The following is a 14,661-nucleotide window of genomic DNA, read 5'->3' on the forward strand; positions in this document are numbered from 1 at the left end:
TGCCCACCGGCTCCAGGGGCCAGGTGGGCAGGCGGGTGGCCTCGAGGGTTGGATTAGGGAGTGGCTGGGGCTGAGGTCCCCGGGTGTGTGGGAGGGGACGGGGAGGTCAGGCTAGGAGCCCAGAGCACACTGGGGCCACGCCAGCCATCACATGCAGACCACGATGCGCAAGGCTCCGCAGACGCACTCTTCGTGGGTCACTGGCCAACTCGCCCCCCAAACGCACGGCGACACCTCGAACTCGAAGCCACGGGCCCGGCTCCCGGGTGGGGCCCCCGCCCCTCATCAGCTGCCGCCCACATCGCGAGCGACACTGCCCCGAGCCCCGCCGTCCCCGCGCCCCGCCCCGGCCGGCCCGCCCCGCCCCGCCCGCAGCCCGCGGGACCTTTATAGGGCGCGCCGGCCGCGCGCTGGAAGTGGTGCCGCCGCCGCCCTCCCTGCCGCCCGCCCGCCAGCTGCCCGCGCGTCCGACGCGGGGGTCGCCGCCGTGTCTGTGTTCGCCATGCGTCCCCGGGCGCCGGGGCCACTATGGCCGCTGCCCTGGGGGGCCCTGGCATGGGCCGTGGGCTTCGTGGGCTCCCTGGGTTCGGGGGACCCCGCGCCGGGTGAGTGGGGCGGCCGGAAGGGGCGGGCGGGGCGGGCCACCCACGTGGGCCTGCCGGGAATGCGGGCCGGGGGATAGGTCGGGGGGCGAGGTGGCGGTGGCAGCTGGGGGCAGAGAGCAGTGACCCGTGGTGACCCATGGCCGCTGCAGGTTGAATGTGGGAATGCTTGGGGCTCCCCTCCCCCAGCCCTAAAAGACCTAAAGGAGGGTCACCAGGAGGTCAGGCGAGCAGATGTGACTCCTCACAATTTATTATCAAGAACTAGTCCCCAGGGCTGCTGACAGTTACTGAGTGCTCAGGGTCTGCTGCCTCCCTCCTGGAATCCACGCAGCAGCCCTACAGTGTGAGCACTCTTATGCCCGGTTTCCAGATAGGGAAACTGAGGCACAGTGTCAGACAGCTTGTACGGGGCAAAGCGGATATGAACCTGGACTTTCCGGGTCCCAGTGCCCCAGAGAGGCAGGGCTGGATGGTTGGACTCAGGATCTCCAGCCGGGGTCTCAGATCTTCCCTGGGTCTGGCGCAGGCAGACTTGTTAGAATCTCATACCTGCCAGTTGTGGAGACGCCAGGGAAGTCACACCCCAACTCTGGGCCTCAGTTTCCCCTTTTATAAGGGGAGCAAAGATGCCGAGCTCCCAGAACTGAGCTGGTCCCTCGGAGCTCAGCACAGTGCCTGGGAGCTCCTGGGATGGGGCCCCCGGCCACTCCTGCCCCCACTTAACGGTGCAGAAACTGAGGGCCATCTGTCCCCCCCACCCCACCCTGCAGCCCCACCCCAACCCTGCACTGAGGGGAGAGCCAAGCCCCCTCCCCGAAGGCCGCGTCCCCGGGGAGACAGTGAGCTCATGCAAGGGGAATGTTCCCAAGTTGGAGTGAGTAAGAGGCGGGCCAGGCGAGGGGGGGCTGCCAGGCGAGGGGGCTCCGCGTGCCCTCGGGCGCTGTCTAGACAGAGGGCAGAGGCGGGAGAGGCGGCTCTAGGGCCCACTGACCCTGACACGTCCAGCTCCGGGTGTTTGACTGGTCGGGCAGGATGCCAGGCCTGGGCTGGGGGCCTGGAGCCATGGGGAGAGCTTGCCGGGAGGGGAGGGGGTTGGCAGGAGAGCCGTGTGGGGGCCAGAGCCCAGAGGAAGGATCCCAGAAGAATCTGCAGCCGGACCGGGGACACCTGTGTGGTTCTCTATCCCTCCCTCCCAGGTGGGAGGTGGATCATCCCCTTTGCAGTTACTGAGCACCAACTGTATGCATCCCCATGGGCCAGCAGCTGGCTGGCAGGCCAAGGCTTGGGTGTGGAAAGGAGCATCTGGGGGCACCTCTGGCCCTGTAGGAACTTCCCCTCTGTCCACAGGTGGTGTCTGCTGGCTCCAGCAGGGCCGAGAGGCCACCTGCAGCCTGGTGCTGAAGACGGATGTGAGCCAGGCTGAATGCTGTGCCTCTGGCAACATCGACACCGCCTGGTCCAACTTCACCCACCCGGGGAACAAGATCAGCCTCCTGGGCTTCCTAGGCCTCGTCCACTGCCTCCCCTGCAAAGGTGAGACCCTGTGCGTCAGCAGAAGGCCGTGGTCTCTTGGTCAGAGGCGGCACAGGCAGGAGTGAGCTTCCTGTCTTGGGGGCATGCGGGAGGTTGAGGCTGCTGGCAAGGGGATCCCAGACTCAGAGAGGGTTTGGGGGCCTTCGGGCTCCCAGGCCCTCAGCCTCCTGCAGAAAGGATTCCCCAGTTTGGTTTCCAGCCTCTAGGGTCTCACTCAGGAGGAGCCCTCTGCCCTGGTAGCCTTGCCCACCTTCACTCCACATGGTGGATAGACAGGCACACCTAGCTCCTAGAAAGGTGGATTCTCCCTGACTGGCCATTAGGGTTTGTGACCCCACACTGAGTGTTCCAAAACACTCATTTGCCCTTAACCTCGCAGGTTCCAGGGTCTGTGGTTAGGGCCACAGCTGTATGTTTAACAAGCATTTACCTTCTGAACTGTGTTCTGTGAAATGCTGCCTCCTCCATGAGAGACTAGGAGCTCCTTTAAGGCACAGTGAATGAATAAATAAGTCAAGACATAGTCTTGTTGGAGACCCTCTAAGCCCCCTGTGCAAGACTGAACCTGCAAGGACCCAGAGGGCGCATGGGGACATGACTTGAAGGAGGTGGGCTCTGGAAACCAGGGTGTTGTTGGATGATTAGGAGTTTGCCAGCTGGAGAGACCATGGTGGGGCGGGTGGGGAAGGGGGAGCACGGAGACCATGGCCTGGGATCAGACCCGAGTGGGTGGAGTCAGGACAGGGGTGCCGGATGGAAGCTGGAACTGAGGGCTGCAGACCTGCAGGCCAAGCCGAGGAGCCTGGCTGGCCGGCTGGGATGTGATTAATACCAGATCAGCCTGGCTGGGTGGTCCTGAACTCAACTGCCATGTGCCCTGGCTCCCTCCAGAAGCCCCTCTGGGTTTTAGGAGGAGGACAGACTTCAAAAAGTGCCTGGCCGGGGCCTGACATGGTCCAGGATGCCCTCCCCCCACCTCATCTGGCCCTGGCGACAGGAACTCAGCCCTGCCACTTCTGTTCTAGCGTGCGTGAAGCCACCCGGGGGAGCGTTTCCAGATGTGCGTGTGGGCGGGCAGCACAGGAGGCACCCAGGTGCAGTCCACATGCCCTGGCAGGGAGACATGAGGGGCTCTGGCTGGCCTCTAAAGGAGCTTCCATCACTGTATGCTCACCCTGTAGGGTGGAGTTCGGGATCAGCCTCACTGTTACACTCAGGGCAACTGAGGCTGAAATTTCAACTCGAGCTCAGAGACAGACCCAGACCCACAAATCATGGAGCTGGGGGTCCATCTGGTCTGGCCTGGAGTTCTCACATCTAGGTGCCCTGGCTCTCCTCAATTCACAGCTGTGATGGGGCCTCAGTTTCCCACTTTGCAGCGTGTATATATATATTTGTTCAGTTGCTCAATTATGTCGGACTCTGCGGCCCTGTGGTCTGTAGCCCACCAAGCTCCTCTGTCCATGGGATTCTCCAGGCAAGAATACTGGAGTGGATGACCATTTCCTACTCCAAGGGATCTTCCCGACCCAGGGATCAAACCTGCATCTCCTGTGTCTCCAGCGTTGGCAGGCAGTTTCTTTACCACTAGCGCCACCTGGGAGGCCCCTTTGGTAAAATGATGACAAAAGGGCACCACCTTGTGGGGGCAGGTGGGAGGCTGTACTGGGCCTGGGAGGCGAAAAGCAGGCTTTCGTGGGGCCGGAGTGGGGGCAAGGAGCCAGAGAGAGATTTATTTCCCTACCTGAGAAATGGGGTCGCGGGGGGCGGTAACCCTGTTTCGAGGGCTCGAGCTGTGCGAGGCCCCCTCCTCAGGAAATGAACCGCAGACCAGGCCAACACCCCGCCCTCCCCGACGCCTCTTCAGGGGAGGTCCTGGCAGGCGGGAGGAACAGACGCTGCCCATCCTCCCCAGCCCCGCGCCTGGACGGGGTGGAGCCCCCCGGGCTGACGCAGCCGGTCCCCCGCCGGCCTTCCCAGAAACGCGCGTAAATCAGGGAACAGACGTCAGCCTGAGCGGGTGGCCCAGCTGCGGAGCGAGAGCCGGACTGGGGGTGAAGCCTGTTCCTCCCAGACCCCCAGATTCCCGGCAGAGACCCCTCGCTTCCGCCCACACTGAGCCCTGCACCCCGACAGAGGCCCGTCCCGCGAAAAGCGTCGAGTCCTAGTCCACCCTGGAGTGGCTGAAATTCCCCGAGACCCCAAATCAGTTTCCTCCCCCGTGAGCCCCTTCTTCGGACCGCCCCTCACTCCGGTCCGGCCTTTATCCGTCGGAACAGGGAGCGAGGGCGCTGGGCCTCGGAGGACCTCCGGCCTCGGCCACGCGCCGCAGCCCACGCGTGCGTGTCCTCTGTCCACAGATTCGTGCGAGGGCGTGGAGTGCGGCCCCGGCAAGGCCTGCCGCATGCTGGGGGGCCGTCCGCGCTGCGAGTGCGCGCCCGATTGCACCGGGCTCCCGGCGCGCCTGCAGGTCTGCGGCTCTGACGGCGCCACCTACCGCGACGAGTGCGAGCTGCGCGCCGCGCGCTGTCGCGGCCACCCGGACCTGCGCGTGATGTACCGGGGTCGCTGCCGCAGTACGTTAGGGCGGAGCCTTGGGGAGGGGCGGGGCCACCGGGCCTGAGCATCCTGTTGGAGGCCGCTGCCGCAGCGCGTGGGGGTGGGTCACTGGCAGGAAGGGGCGGGGTCTACAATCCAGGGTGCTTATTATAGGTCTCGTAGATTTGAGTGCGGCCCATGGTAGGCGGGGCCTAGGTGTGAGCTCGTGGGCGGGGCCTATAGTCCCAAGAGAGTATCACAAGATCAGGTCTTGTGGGATCGGGAATGGGGACGAGTAGGGTACAAGTTTGGAAAGGGGGCTTCTGGGGCCCCTATGGGGTGAGAAATACGAGTATGAGAGTCAGAGGAACTTATTGGCGCAAAGTGGGGGGAGATTGACGGTAGATCTGGGGCGTGGCGTGGTTCGTGGAAGGGGTGTGACTTCGGTACAACATGGGGCGGGTCTAAAGGTGGGACCAGTGAGTGGGCGGGACATTGGAAGGGGTGTGGCTTCTGGTGCAGCAAGGGGCTGGGGCCTGAAGACCCCGCCCTGTCCGGAGTCGCGCTTTTTACCTGTCCCCACGCCCCACCTGCAGAATCTTGCGCCCACGTGGTTTGCCTGCGGCCACAGTCGTGTGTGGTGGACCAGACCGGCAGCGCGCACTGCGTGGTGTGTCGCGCGGCGCCCTGCCCCGCACCATCCAGCCCCGGCCAGGAACTCTGTGGCAACAACAACGTCACCTACCTGTCCTCCTGCCATCTCCGCCAGGCCACCTGCTTCCTGGGCCGCTCCATCGGCGTGCGCCACCCGGGCAGCTGTGCAGGTGCGGCACGCGGAGGGGAGCAGCGGCGGGGTCTAGCCCCCAGCCCCTCTCCGCGCCCGCATTTCTCTTTTGGTCCCTCCCACTCTGCAGGCACCCCCGAGCCGTTAGATCCTGAGTCCGAGGAGGAGGAGGAGAACTTTGTGTGAGCCTGCGGGACCGGCCTGGGCCTGGCGTTCAAGGCTTCCCCATTTTATTTATTGCCACAGCAGAGTCTATTTATGTCCAACGGACACCCCCAGAACCTGGACAGGGACCACTGTGGGAGCCCTGGTGCCCCTCGACGATATCTTGGAAGGACTGAGGAAAAGAAGCCTGGGAGCAGGGCTGGTGGGTGGGGGCCCAGCCCCCCCCAGCTCCCCCAGCCCCCACCCCAGGTACCCTATTGCCCAGGAGGACCTCAAACTTATGCTCCCTTGGGGATCACTCTGTTAATTGTTGCTGCCACTAAGAGGTCTAGGGATTTCCTGCCAGCAATTAATGAGGAGGTACCTTGGCCTTCTAAAAGAGGGACCAGGGGGTGAGAGGGGGTTCACAGCCTGGGTGTGAATAGATGAGCTTCAGAACATGCCCAGACCACAGACAGATCAAGGAAGCAACCACTGTCCGCCACCAGTCCTAGGGTGACCAAGGGACTTACCCTCCCCCTTCCTCACCCATTTCCCAGCATGTCCCTGGGGGATGGGGGTGCCATCTGTGCCTCCTGACACAGGCCTTGGGCATGGAGAGGCATCTGCTAGAACAAAGCAGGCACCATGTCAGGTGGGAGGGACCCGGTGGGGCCTGTGAGGCCCTGCTCACCCCCTGGCCCAGGGTGGGGCATATATGCCAAGACCCACTGCACACCTAGCATCCTGGAGCCGTGTGTCTGAGGGGCACACCCGTGCCTGCTACCCCATCCACAGGTGGCGTTCCCTGTATCTTGCCCTGGCCTCTAGGCCCAGTTCCCAGCTGAACTCTCCTTGCCTGCCAGCTGGGTTTCCTCCTGCCATCTGGACTGTTGCTCTTTGTCACCTCCCCATGCCCATCTGTAGGCCACAGGTGCAGACCCAGAGGGGGAGGGGCGTCCAGCGGGGCAGGAGCACAGCTCCCCAAGGTGGTGGTGCTCATCCATGTCCTTCCCTGCCTCCAGGAAGTGCCTTACCTGTGACATCCAGAAAAGTGCCCTTTAGTAATGGGTTCGCCCAAGCCCGCCAACAGGGCAATCTCCCCCGCCCTGGGGTCCTGCCTCACCTGCCAAAGAAATAAACACTGAAAAAGCCACTGTGGGTGTTCAGACCTTGTTTTGCTCCCCTCTCTCTGAACCTCTGTGTCCCCCCACTTTGGGAGGGGGTTACCAGCCTGGGGTGCTGTGGGGGTTTCTGGAGGCATCCAGAAGAGACACAAGTGCATGTTCTTGGGGCAGGTGCTGCCTACTTCTGGGCCTCAGCATCCAGCTTCAGCTGTGGGCAGTAGCAGGCATAGAACTGAGGCAGGTGGCATGGGGTTGGATGGGAGAGTCTTGGCCTTTATGGGGAAGGGGAGAAAAGGAACGGGGTCTTGTGGCTTAGGGAAGCCCCAAGAGGCCACTTGGTTTAGGGTCCAGAAATGACCCTAAACCGGTCTGGCCCGGAAGGGTTGGAGGTGCCCTAATGACACTGACATGATTAGTAAAAGCACTGGGCTGGGGTTCACCCAGCCTTGCTGCCAGCCGGGCACCATTTGCCTGAAGTTCTTTTCGAGGATCAGGCTTAACACGGAGGTAGGCCAACCTGAGACCCCACTCTCTCCCAGCCTTGGTTTCCCCATCTGTGAATGGGTCTGGCCGGAGGGCAGAGGAATGGCTTTCTAGGAAGGGGCCAAGGAGGCCAGGAGGCTGTCCCCAGCCTGGGCTGTGAGGCGGGGATGGGAAACTCCAGGGGGGTCAGGGTGGGGAGCGGGAGGTAGGGTGGTGAGGAGTCCAGGTCCTGTGGCTCAGGGTCCCTCAGGGAGGGGGTGGCGGAGCTGGAACCTTGACCATTCGGAGGCCAAGAAGAAGCTGAAGGGCATGTGGGTGGACCTTGAGGGCAGACCATCATATCTGTGAGTCAGTTAACACTTTATTGTTATTTTGCCCTTTTGTTGGGAACTGATGCCCCCTACCTGCCCTGACACCAGGCTTCCTGGGGTTTAGGGACTCATGGACCCTCTGCTCCAGCCTCGGAGTTTTCCAGGCCAGAGCTATTTGTATCATTTGCCATCTTGGTGGTGTACCCGGTGCTGCTGTGGTTCAGACAACGCCTGCCGGCCCCCAGTGGTCCTGGGCTGGGGGCCACGCTGGCCATGCCGAATCACGTCCCAGATCCAAGTCACGAAGGCGGACACCTGTGTGTACACATCGGGTGTCTTGGGATCCCCACACCAGAGGCCAGAGAAGGAGACGAGGCCATAGGCCCGATTTCTGCATACCAGGGGTCCTCCAGAGTCCGCCTGAGGGTGGAGGAAAAGGTGAGGTCAGGGGTCCCTTGCTGGGCCTCACTTTCCTTAAAGATGCTAATATATGTAGATCTGATCTGGACCTTCTCTACCTCAAAACCCTTTTATGTTCCATGGACACTCCCCAGAGCCTGGGCTGGGACCATGGCTCCCCAGTGCTCTTAGAGCAAAGACTAAACACGTCATCTCAGCCTTTAGGGCCTGGAGGAGCCAGCCCCCATCACTTGTCTGCTCTCCTCTCCCCCAACTCACTTGGTTCCAGCCAGACATGCCAGAAACATGCTGTTTCTGCAGCAAACTGAGCTCCAACCTCTGTGTGCTAAGTTGCCTCAGCCATGTCCAACTCTTTGCGACCCTATGGACTATAGCTCTCCAGGCTCCTCTGTTCATGAGATTCTCCAGGAAAGAATACTGAAGTGGGTTGCTGTGTCCTCCTCCAGGGGATCTTCCTGACTCAGGGATCGAAGCCACGTCTCTTATATCTCCTGCATTGGCAGGGGGGTTCTTTACCACAAGTTCCGCCTGGGAAGCCCAAGCTCCAACCTCTAGGTTGGAGCTATCCTTGAGACCCATTACTGCCCCCCTGCTGGACACTCCTTGTATATCACACAAGTCTACAGCTCCTTGTGCAATGTACAACCTGTGCGACTACACAGCAGCCCTGTGACTGGTCTGTCTGCCTGGCATGTCTCCCCTCAGATATTCTCAAGGCTCTTCCAAGTCTTGAAAGTACTGTCCTCAGAGAGGCCTTCCTGAATACTCACCCTAAAATCCCTGCTTCCTCCTCTCCCCAGACCTATCACCCTAATTTTCACCTGGAATCAGCTCTGACCCAAAGAAATATGTCCTATTGGTGTGACCATTTTACAGATGGAGAAAGTGAGCTCCTGAGAAGTGAGATGACTTTTCCAAAACCATATGTGTAAGAAGTGGCTCAGTGTGGATGTGGACCCGGGCAGTTGGGCTCTAGAATCTGAACCACGCACTTTCTTGGCTAGAACAAAAGACACTCCCCTGCTCCCAGTCTGGGCTGTGTTTCTCCCTGGGCATCAGGCCCAGGTTTGCCATTAATCCATACAAAGGCTTAGGAGCAGAAGCGTCTTCCTTGAGATCTGGACACTGCTTTTAAAGACACAAATCTGTAGTCCTTTGTGCAGTGCACAACCTGTGCAGCCATACATGGCAGCCCTGTGACCCTGGGGGCTCCCTCCCCTTCCCAGGCCTCACCAACTGGTTAAAGGTGAGCAGGGACTTAGTTGCCCAAGCTCTCTGACCAGCTCTGACCTCTCTGAGGGCCTCAGTTTCCCTACACAGCAAGCAGGCAGGACTGAGAGTAAACATCTCACCGAGCAGAAGCCACGTCGCCGGCTGTCCCCACTGTGGGTGCAGAGCATGGCAGGGCTCAGCTGCCCCTTCCAGGAGCTGTTGCAGGCGTCCAGCTCCAGCACGCGGACCTCGGCTTCCATCAGCCCAGGCGGCAGTTCCTCGAAGTCGGACACGGAGCCCCAGCCAGCCACCTTGCAGCGTGTCCCAGCCCGAGGAGGCCTGGCGTCCCTCCGCGGCAGCCCCAGTAGTCCCACTGCAGGACCCAGGGTGGCAGAGCTGTTCAGCTGCAGGGGCGGGAGGTGCAGGGAGGTTAGGCCTGCCTGCAGCCGCCCCCTGCCACCCCTTCCTGTCTACCTTTCCTCGTCTCTTCCTGTCCTTGTGGAGAGAAGTCAGTTGCAGCTGTTGTTAGACTGTCAGAGAGCCCGGCTGCTTCTGTCACCTTGGGCCCCTGCTCATCAGACCTCACCAGCCTCCATGCTTCCAGTCTCGCCCCCGCAGCTGCCCAGGGGTCCTGCTAGCCAGCATCTTCTTCCCTGCTCTGAGCTCTCTTCCGTGCCCATTGCCCTTAGGACATGGGGATAAAAAACCTCTTGACCCATCAGTTTGGCCCTTCCCTCCTCCCACCTGCACACTTGCTCACACTGTAACACTGTACCCCCTGCTGGGGGCACCTTTCCTATCCAGGTTTTAGGACTCAGCTTAGACACCACTTCCAGGAAGTCCTCCCAGACTGCCAGTCTAGGACAGGTGCCTCCTCTGGGCTCCCATGTGCTCCTGTCAAGGCTGATTTACTCAGTTGCCACCTAGTTAGACTGGGAGTTCAGAGGGAGCCAGGCCAGGGCTGTATGTTCATGGCTGTGTATTCATGATTTCCTAGCACACAGATGGCACTCAATCAGCAGTTATGGAATGAACAACTTGGACCCCTGGTTTGGGTGTTCACTCCCTGATCTTGGGTGCATCCCTGATCACCCCTGGCCTCAGTTTCCCCATCTGCACAGTGGGCTAGGTGAATCAGAGCAGGGGTTCCAGGCTACGGGGTTTCGCAGAGGAGCAGAATTCATATGCCAGCTTTGGCTGCCAACACTGGCTGCCCACATTATATTTTGCCAAGAAAACCCCACACCCTAGACCCTCCTGTTCCCAGGGTTTCATTTTTGTTGTGTTGAGTGTCCCTTCTGTTTGATTTTCACCACATTTCAAGGGCAGTTTGGGGATATTCTCCCTTTAAATGGCAGCTCCGTAGTCCCTGGGGTTGAATTTGGGGCCCCCCCAGGTGGGGGCTGTGGGAAGGGTGGTCCCCCAAGCAGGAAGGGCCATGTGAGGTCCAAATAGAGGCACATGTGCGGGGAGGGAGGAAACCCCCTGGAGGGCCTGAGGGGGCAGGGATCAGGGTCTTTGATGGCCCCACAGTCTCACTGTTTCAACGTGAATGTTGAGCATCAGTTGTGTACCACAACTCACCACAAATGAGATAAAAATCCCTGCCCTCAAGGGCAGAGGTGGAACCAGTGGTACAGGTGCTTCCAGAAGGTGTGGGTGGTGCTGGACACAGAAGAGGGAATGGGGTGAGAAGTGGGGAGCCAGGGGCAGCTGAGAACTGGAGGTCATTAAGGGAGGCTGCCGGAGAAGGGGACAACTGAGCAAAGACCTGAAAGCCACATGGAGTCTGGGGAACATGGGCTGGGCAGGGCCACAGCCAGCGCAAAGGCCCGGGGGTCAGAGCCTGTTGGGGGTGCTGACTGCTCAGCAAGCAGCAGGCCAAGCGGGCTGTATAGGTGTTCCAGAGGGCAGTGGAGGGAGTGACTTGACTCATGGGTGCTTACAGACGCTCACAGGCGCCTAACAGCTGTTTTTAAACAAGTCAGGCCATGGTAAGGGGAGGGGTAGGGACAGGTCAGACCTGCACCGAGGGCCCGATCCCCACGCGATGGGTCACCTGCAGCAGACAGATGTCACTGGTGTGCGTGGTGGGCTGGTAGTCTGGGTGCGTGATGACAGCGGAGATGCTGAACACCTGCTGTGTGGCCTCCATGGTGCGCAAGGCATGGGCCCCCAGCACTACCAGGCCTGTCCCGGGGTCTCTGTGGGGGGAATGGGCGGGGAATGTGAGCAAGGCTGAGGTGAGGGCCGTCTCACACAGGCTCAGTCTCTCGCCTCCTGGGAAGTAAGCCCATGCCATCCTCCTGCCAGCTTGTGATGATAAATGTTGAGTTGATCACCCTCCTGTCTCAATTATGGTATTAACTCCAATTGCTGCAATATATATATATATATATATATATTTTTTTTTTTTTGACCACTCCATATGAGATGTGGCATCTTAGTTCCCCAACCAGGGATCAAACCTATGGCCCCTGCAGTGGAAGTGTGGAGTCCTAACCACCGGATCACCAGGGGAGTCCTGCTGCACTATTAATTTGAATACTTATTATAACATTATACTTCAAATGAATATAACACTCATTATATTTATTCTAATTCCCATCTGGATTATAGCATTGCCTCTAATAATTTCAATCTTAATGTTCGTAATTATTGTATCAATATACTCAGAATGAGGGCTTCCCAGGTGGCGCTAGTGGTAAAGAACCCGCCTGCCAATGCAGGAGACGTGAAAGACTGCGATTCGATCCCTGGGTTGGGATGATCCCCTGGAGAAGGGCATGGCAACCCGCTCCAGTATTCCTGCCTGGAGAATCCCATGGACAGAGGAGCTTGGTGGGCTACAATCCGTGGAGTCTCAAAGAGTCAGACACGACTGAAGCGACTTAATATGCATGCAAGCACACACTCAGGATGAATGCAACGGTTGTAACCTCTGCTTATGGTCACGGCTGCCGGTCCTTCCCTACTTCTCCTGCCCCTTTTTCTCTGTTAACTCCCCCTGCCCAGCTGAGAGGCCCATCTGCACAAGCCCCCCTCCACCCCCCTGCCCACACCAGTACATGCCCTCATCCCAGGCTCACCGGCCGCTGAAGCAGTGGGCAGCTGACACAACCCAGCGGGCCCTCAGCAGGAAGCCCCCGCAGTGGTGCTGGCCCTGGAACTTCACGGATGCCATATAGGGCCGGGAGTGGGGGGTCACCTCATGGCCCCCAATGATCTGTGCCCCCCAGGAGCCTGCAGGCAGGGTGGGTGGCCTGTCAGGGGTGGGGCAGGATGGGGAGGGGGTCAGGCTGGGGGGAGGCAGGAGAGACAGAGATGGAAAGAGAAGACCCTGGAGTTTGCAGAGTCGGGGGCCAGACTCCCTAAAACCTGGGGCTGGGACTGGGCCTCCTGCCCGCCCCCAAGCTGTGACCCAAGAGGAGCAGCCATGCAGGGGTCTGGGGCTTCCTGGATGGGTCCCTGTGGGCCTCTGGCAGGCTTGGGTGGAATACTTGGGGGTCCTCACCTGGGGGCCTCATGGGCAGTGTCAGGACAGCGGTCACAGTCAGCAGCAGGCGGCCCCAGTCCCCCACCCCAGGCCCCATGGCTGTCACAGGCAGGTGTGTCCCTGGAGAGCTCAGTGGGCCCCACCCCTCCCAACGTCCAGGAAAAGGGAAATGGGGCTATGGCCTGTGGTCGGAGGCCCCGCCAGCAACGGCCGGTTCTGAGCCAGCACTTTAGAAAACCCAATGATTCTCCTGCATTGGGGGTGTTGATGACAATCATAATTGCCCAGGAGACCAGCAGTGGAGAGGTGTGAGATCTCCGGGGCCATGTTGTTCACCCAGAAACCGAGTAACCAGTAACCGGTTCACCAGAAACTGCTAAGCAGCCGGCAGCACTGCAGCCTTGGCCGCCCCTCCGGGTTGGGGGCCAGCTCACCAGATGGAGGCAGTCCCACCCCAGCCCTGTTGGTCACTGCCTCCGGCCTCAGTCTCCCCATGTGCAATCCCAGCCCCAGAAAGTCCTGTGATTCCTGCTGCCTTTGCTGCATGTATTGAGCACCTACTGTATACCAGCCTCTAGTAGGTGCTAGAGGTGGAGCGTAATGTGACAAAGGCCCCCACACCCTTGGTGCTGACGTTTCTCCCGGTTGAGGGTGTAGATCCGCTGATCTGGGCTCACAACGGAAGCACAGAGCCTGGCGGTTAGATAACACCAAGCTAATCAGGTCAGTTCAGGCCCTCGAAGGTGGGGCCAAGGGGCAGGGGCTCCTCCTGTGGGCACTGGGGAGCCAAGGAGGTCTCAGAGCAGGGAGGGGGCGGCAGGGCCTTGGTGAGCCTATGGACATATAGGTCAGAGACCCTGTGCTGCCCTGGGGAGGCTTTGCTGAGGCCCCGCTAAGGTGGAGACACAATGAGAGGTCTGGGAGGCAGGTTAGAATTCCAACATGGGCTCATGGGGCTGAATCCAGGGGTGGGCAGGGTTGGTCCCTTTGGAGGCTCCTGGGGAGCACTGGTTCCCCCCTTTTCCAGCTTCTAGAGGAGCCGCATCCCTGACTTGCAGCTCCTCCCTCCATCCTCACAGCCAGCAGCGCAGCATCTCCTGTCTCTCTGCCTCTGATCCTCCCCTCTGCCTTTTATAAGGACCCTGTGATGATACTGGGCCCCCTGGGGAATCCAGGGTCGTTCCCATCTCAGGTTGTTGCTGTTCAGTGGCTCAGTCATGTCTGACTGTTTGTGACCCCATAGACTGCAGCAGCAGCCAGCGTCCTCTGTCCTTCACTATCTCCTGGAGTTTGCACAGATTCATGTCCATTGAGTCAGTGATGCTATCTAACCATCTCATCCTCTGTTGCCCCCTTCTCCTCCGGCCCTCAATCTTTCCCAGCATCAGGGACTTTTCCAATGAGTCAGCTATTCGAATCATGTGGCCAAAGTATTGGAGCTTCAGCTTCAGTATCAGCCCTTCTAATGGATATTCAGGGTTGATTTCCTTTAGGATTGACTGGTTTGATCTCCTTGCTCTCCAAGGGACTCTCAAGAGTCTTCTCCAACTCCACAGTTTGAAATCATCAATTCTTTGGCACTCAGCTTTCTTTATGGTTCAACTCTCACTTCCATACATGACTACTGGAGAAACTATAGCTTTGACTAGACAGACCTTTGTCGGCAAAGTGATGTCTCTGCTTTTTAATATGCTGTCTAGGTTTGTCATAGCTTTTTCCCATCTCAGGGGCTTTAACTTAATCTCACCTGCAAAGTCTCCTCTGCCCCATGAGGTGACATGTCCACAGGCCCCAAAATGAGGACAGGGTTGTTGTGGGGCTATATTTAGCCAGCCTCAGTCCCCTGTGTTAATTACTATGCTACACAAGCTAGAATCCAGATTGCCGGGAGAAATATCAATAACCTCAGATATGCAGATGACACCACCCTTATGGCAGAAAGTGAAGAGGAACTAAAAAGCCTCTTGATGAAAGTGAAAGTGGAGAGTGAAAAAGTTGGCTTAAAGCT

General features: G+C 59.4%; 2 protein-coding genes across 3 annotated transcripts; one reads left to right on the top strand and one right to left on the bottom strand.

Annotated features, from left to right (window-relative positions):
• Positions 1–360: 360 nt before the first annotated feature.
• On the top strand, positions 361–6,758 carry FSTL3 (follistatin like 3). 2 transcript variants are annotated; one of them, XM_055552741.1, is made up of 5 exons: positions 361–605; positions 1,953–2,138; positions 4,499–4,714; positions 5,273–5,500; positions 5,591–6,758. In XM_055552741.1, exons 1-5 carry the CDS (start codon positions 503–505, stop codon positions 5,644–5,646), a joined length of 789 nt encoding a protein of 262 aa, XP_055408716.1. In that variant the 5' UTR covers positions 361–502; the 3' UTR covers positions 5,647–6,758. The 2 variants fall into 2 exon arrangements, with proteins under 2 accessions (XP_055408716.1, XP_055408723.1); XM_055552748.1 differs by lacking the exon at positions 361–605 and adding an exon at positions 1,382–1,479.
• A 151-nt stretch (positions 6,759–6,909) lies between these two features.
• PRSS57 (serine protease 57) lies at positions 6,910–12,750 on the bottom strand. Its single transcript, XM_055548857.1, has 6 exons — positions 12,672–12,750; positions 12,247–12,400; positions 11,217–11,361; positions 9,298–9,561; positions 7,730–7,945; positions 6,910–6,963 (listed from the first exon to the last, which is right to left on the bottom strand). The coding sequence occupies exons 1-6, from the start codon at positions 12,748–12,750 to the stop codon at positions 6,910–6,912; spliced, it is 912 nt and encodes a 303-aa protein (XP_055404832.1).
• Positions 12,751–14,661: the final 1,911 nt, after the last annotated feature.

This window comes from Bubalus kerabau, chromosome 1 (assembly GCF_029407905.1).
Source record: "Bubalus kerabau isolate K-KA32 ecotype Philippines breed swamp buffalo chromosome 1, PCC_UOA_SB_1v2, whole genome shotgun sequence".
NCBI classification, from domain to species: Eukaryota; Metazoa; Chordata; class Mammalia; order Artiodactyla; family Bovidae; genus Bubalus; species Bubalus kerabau.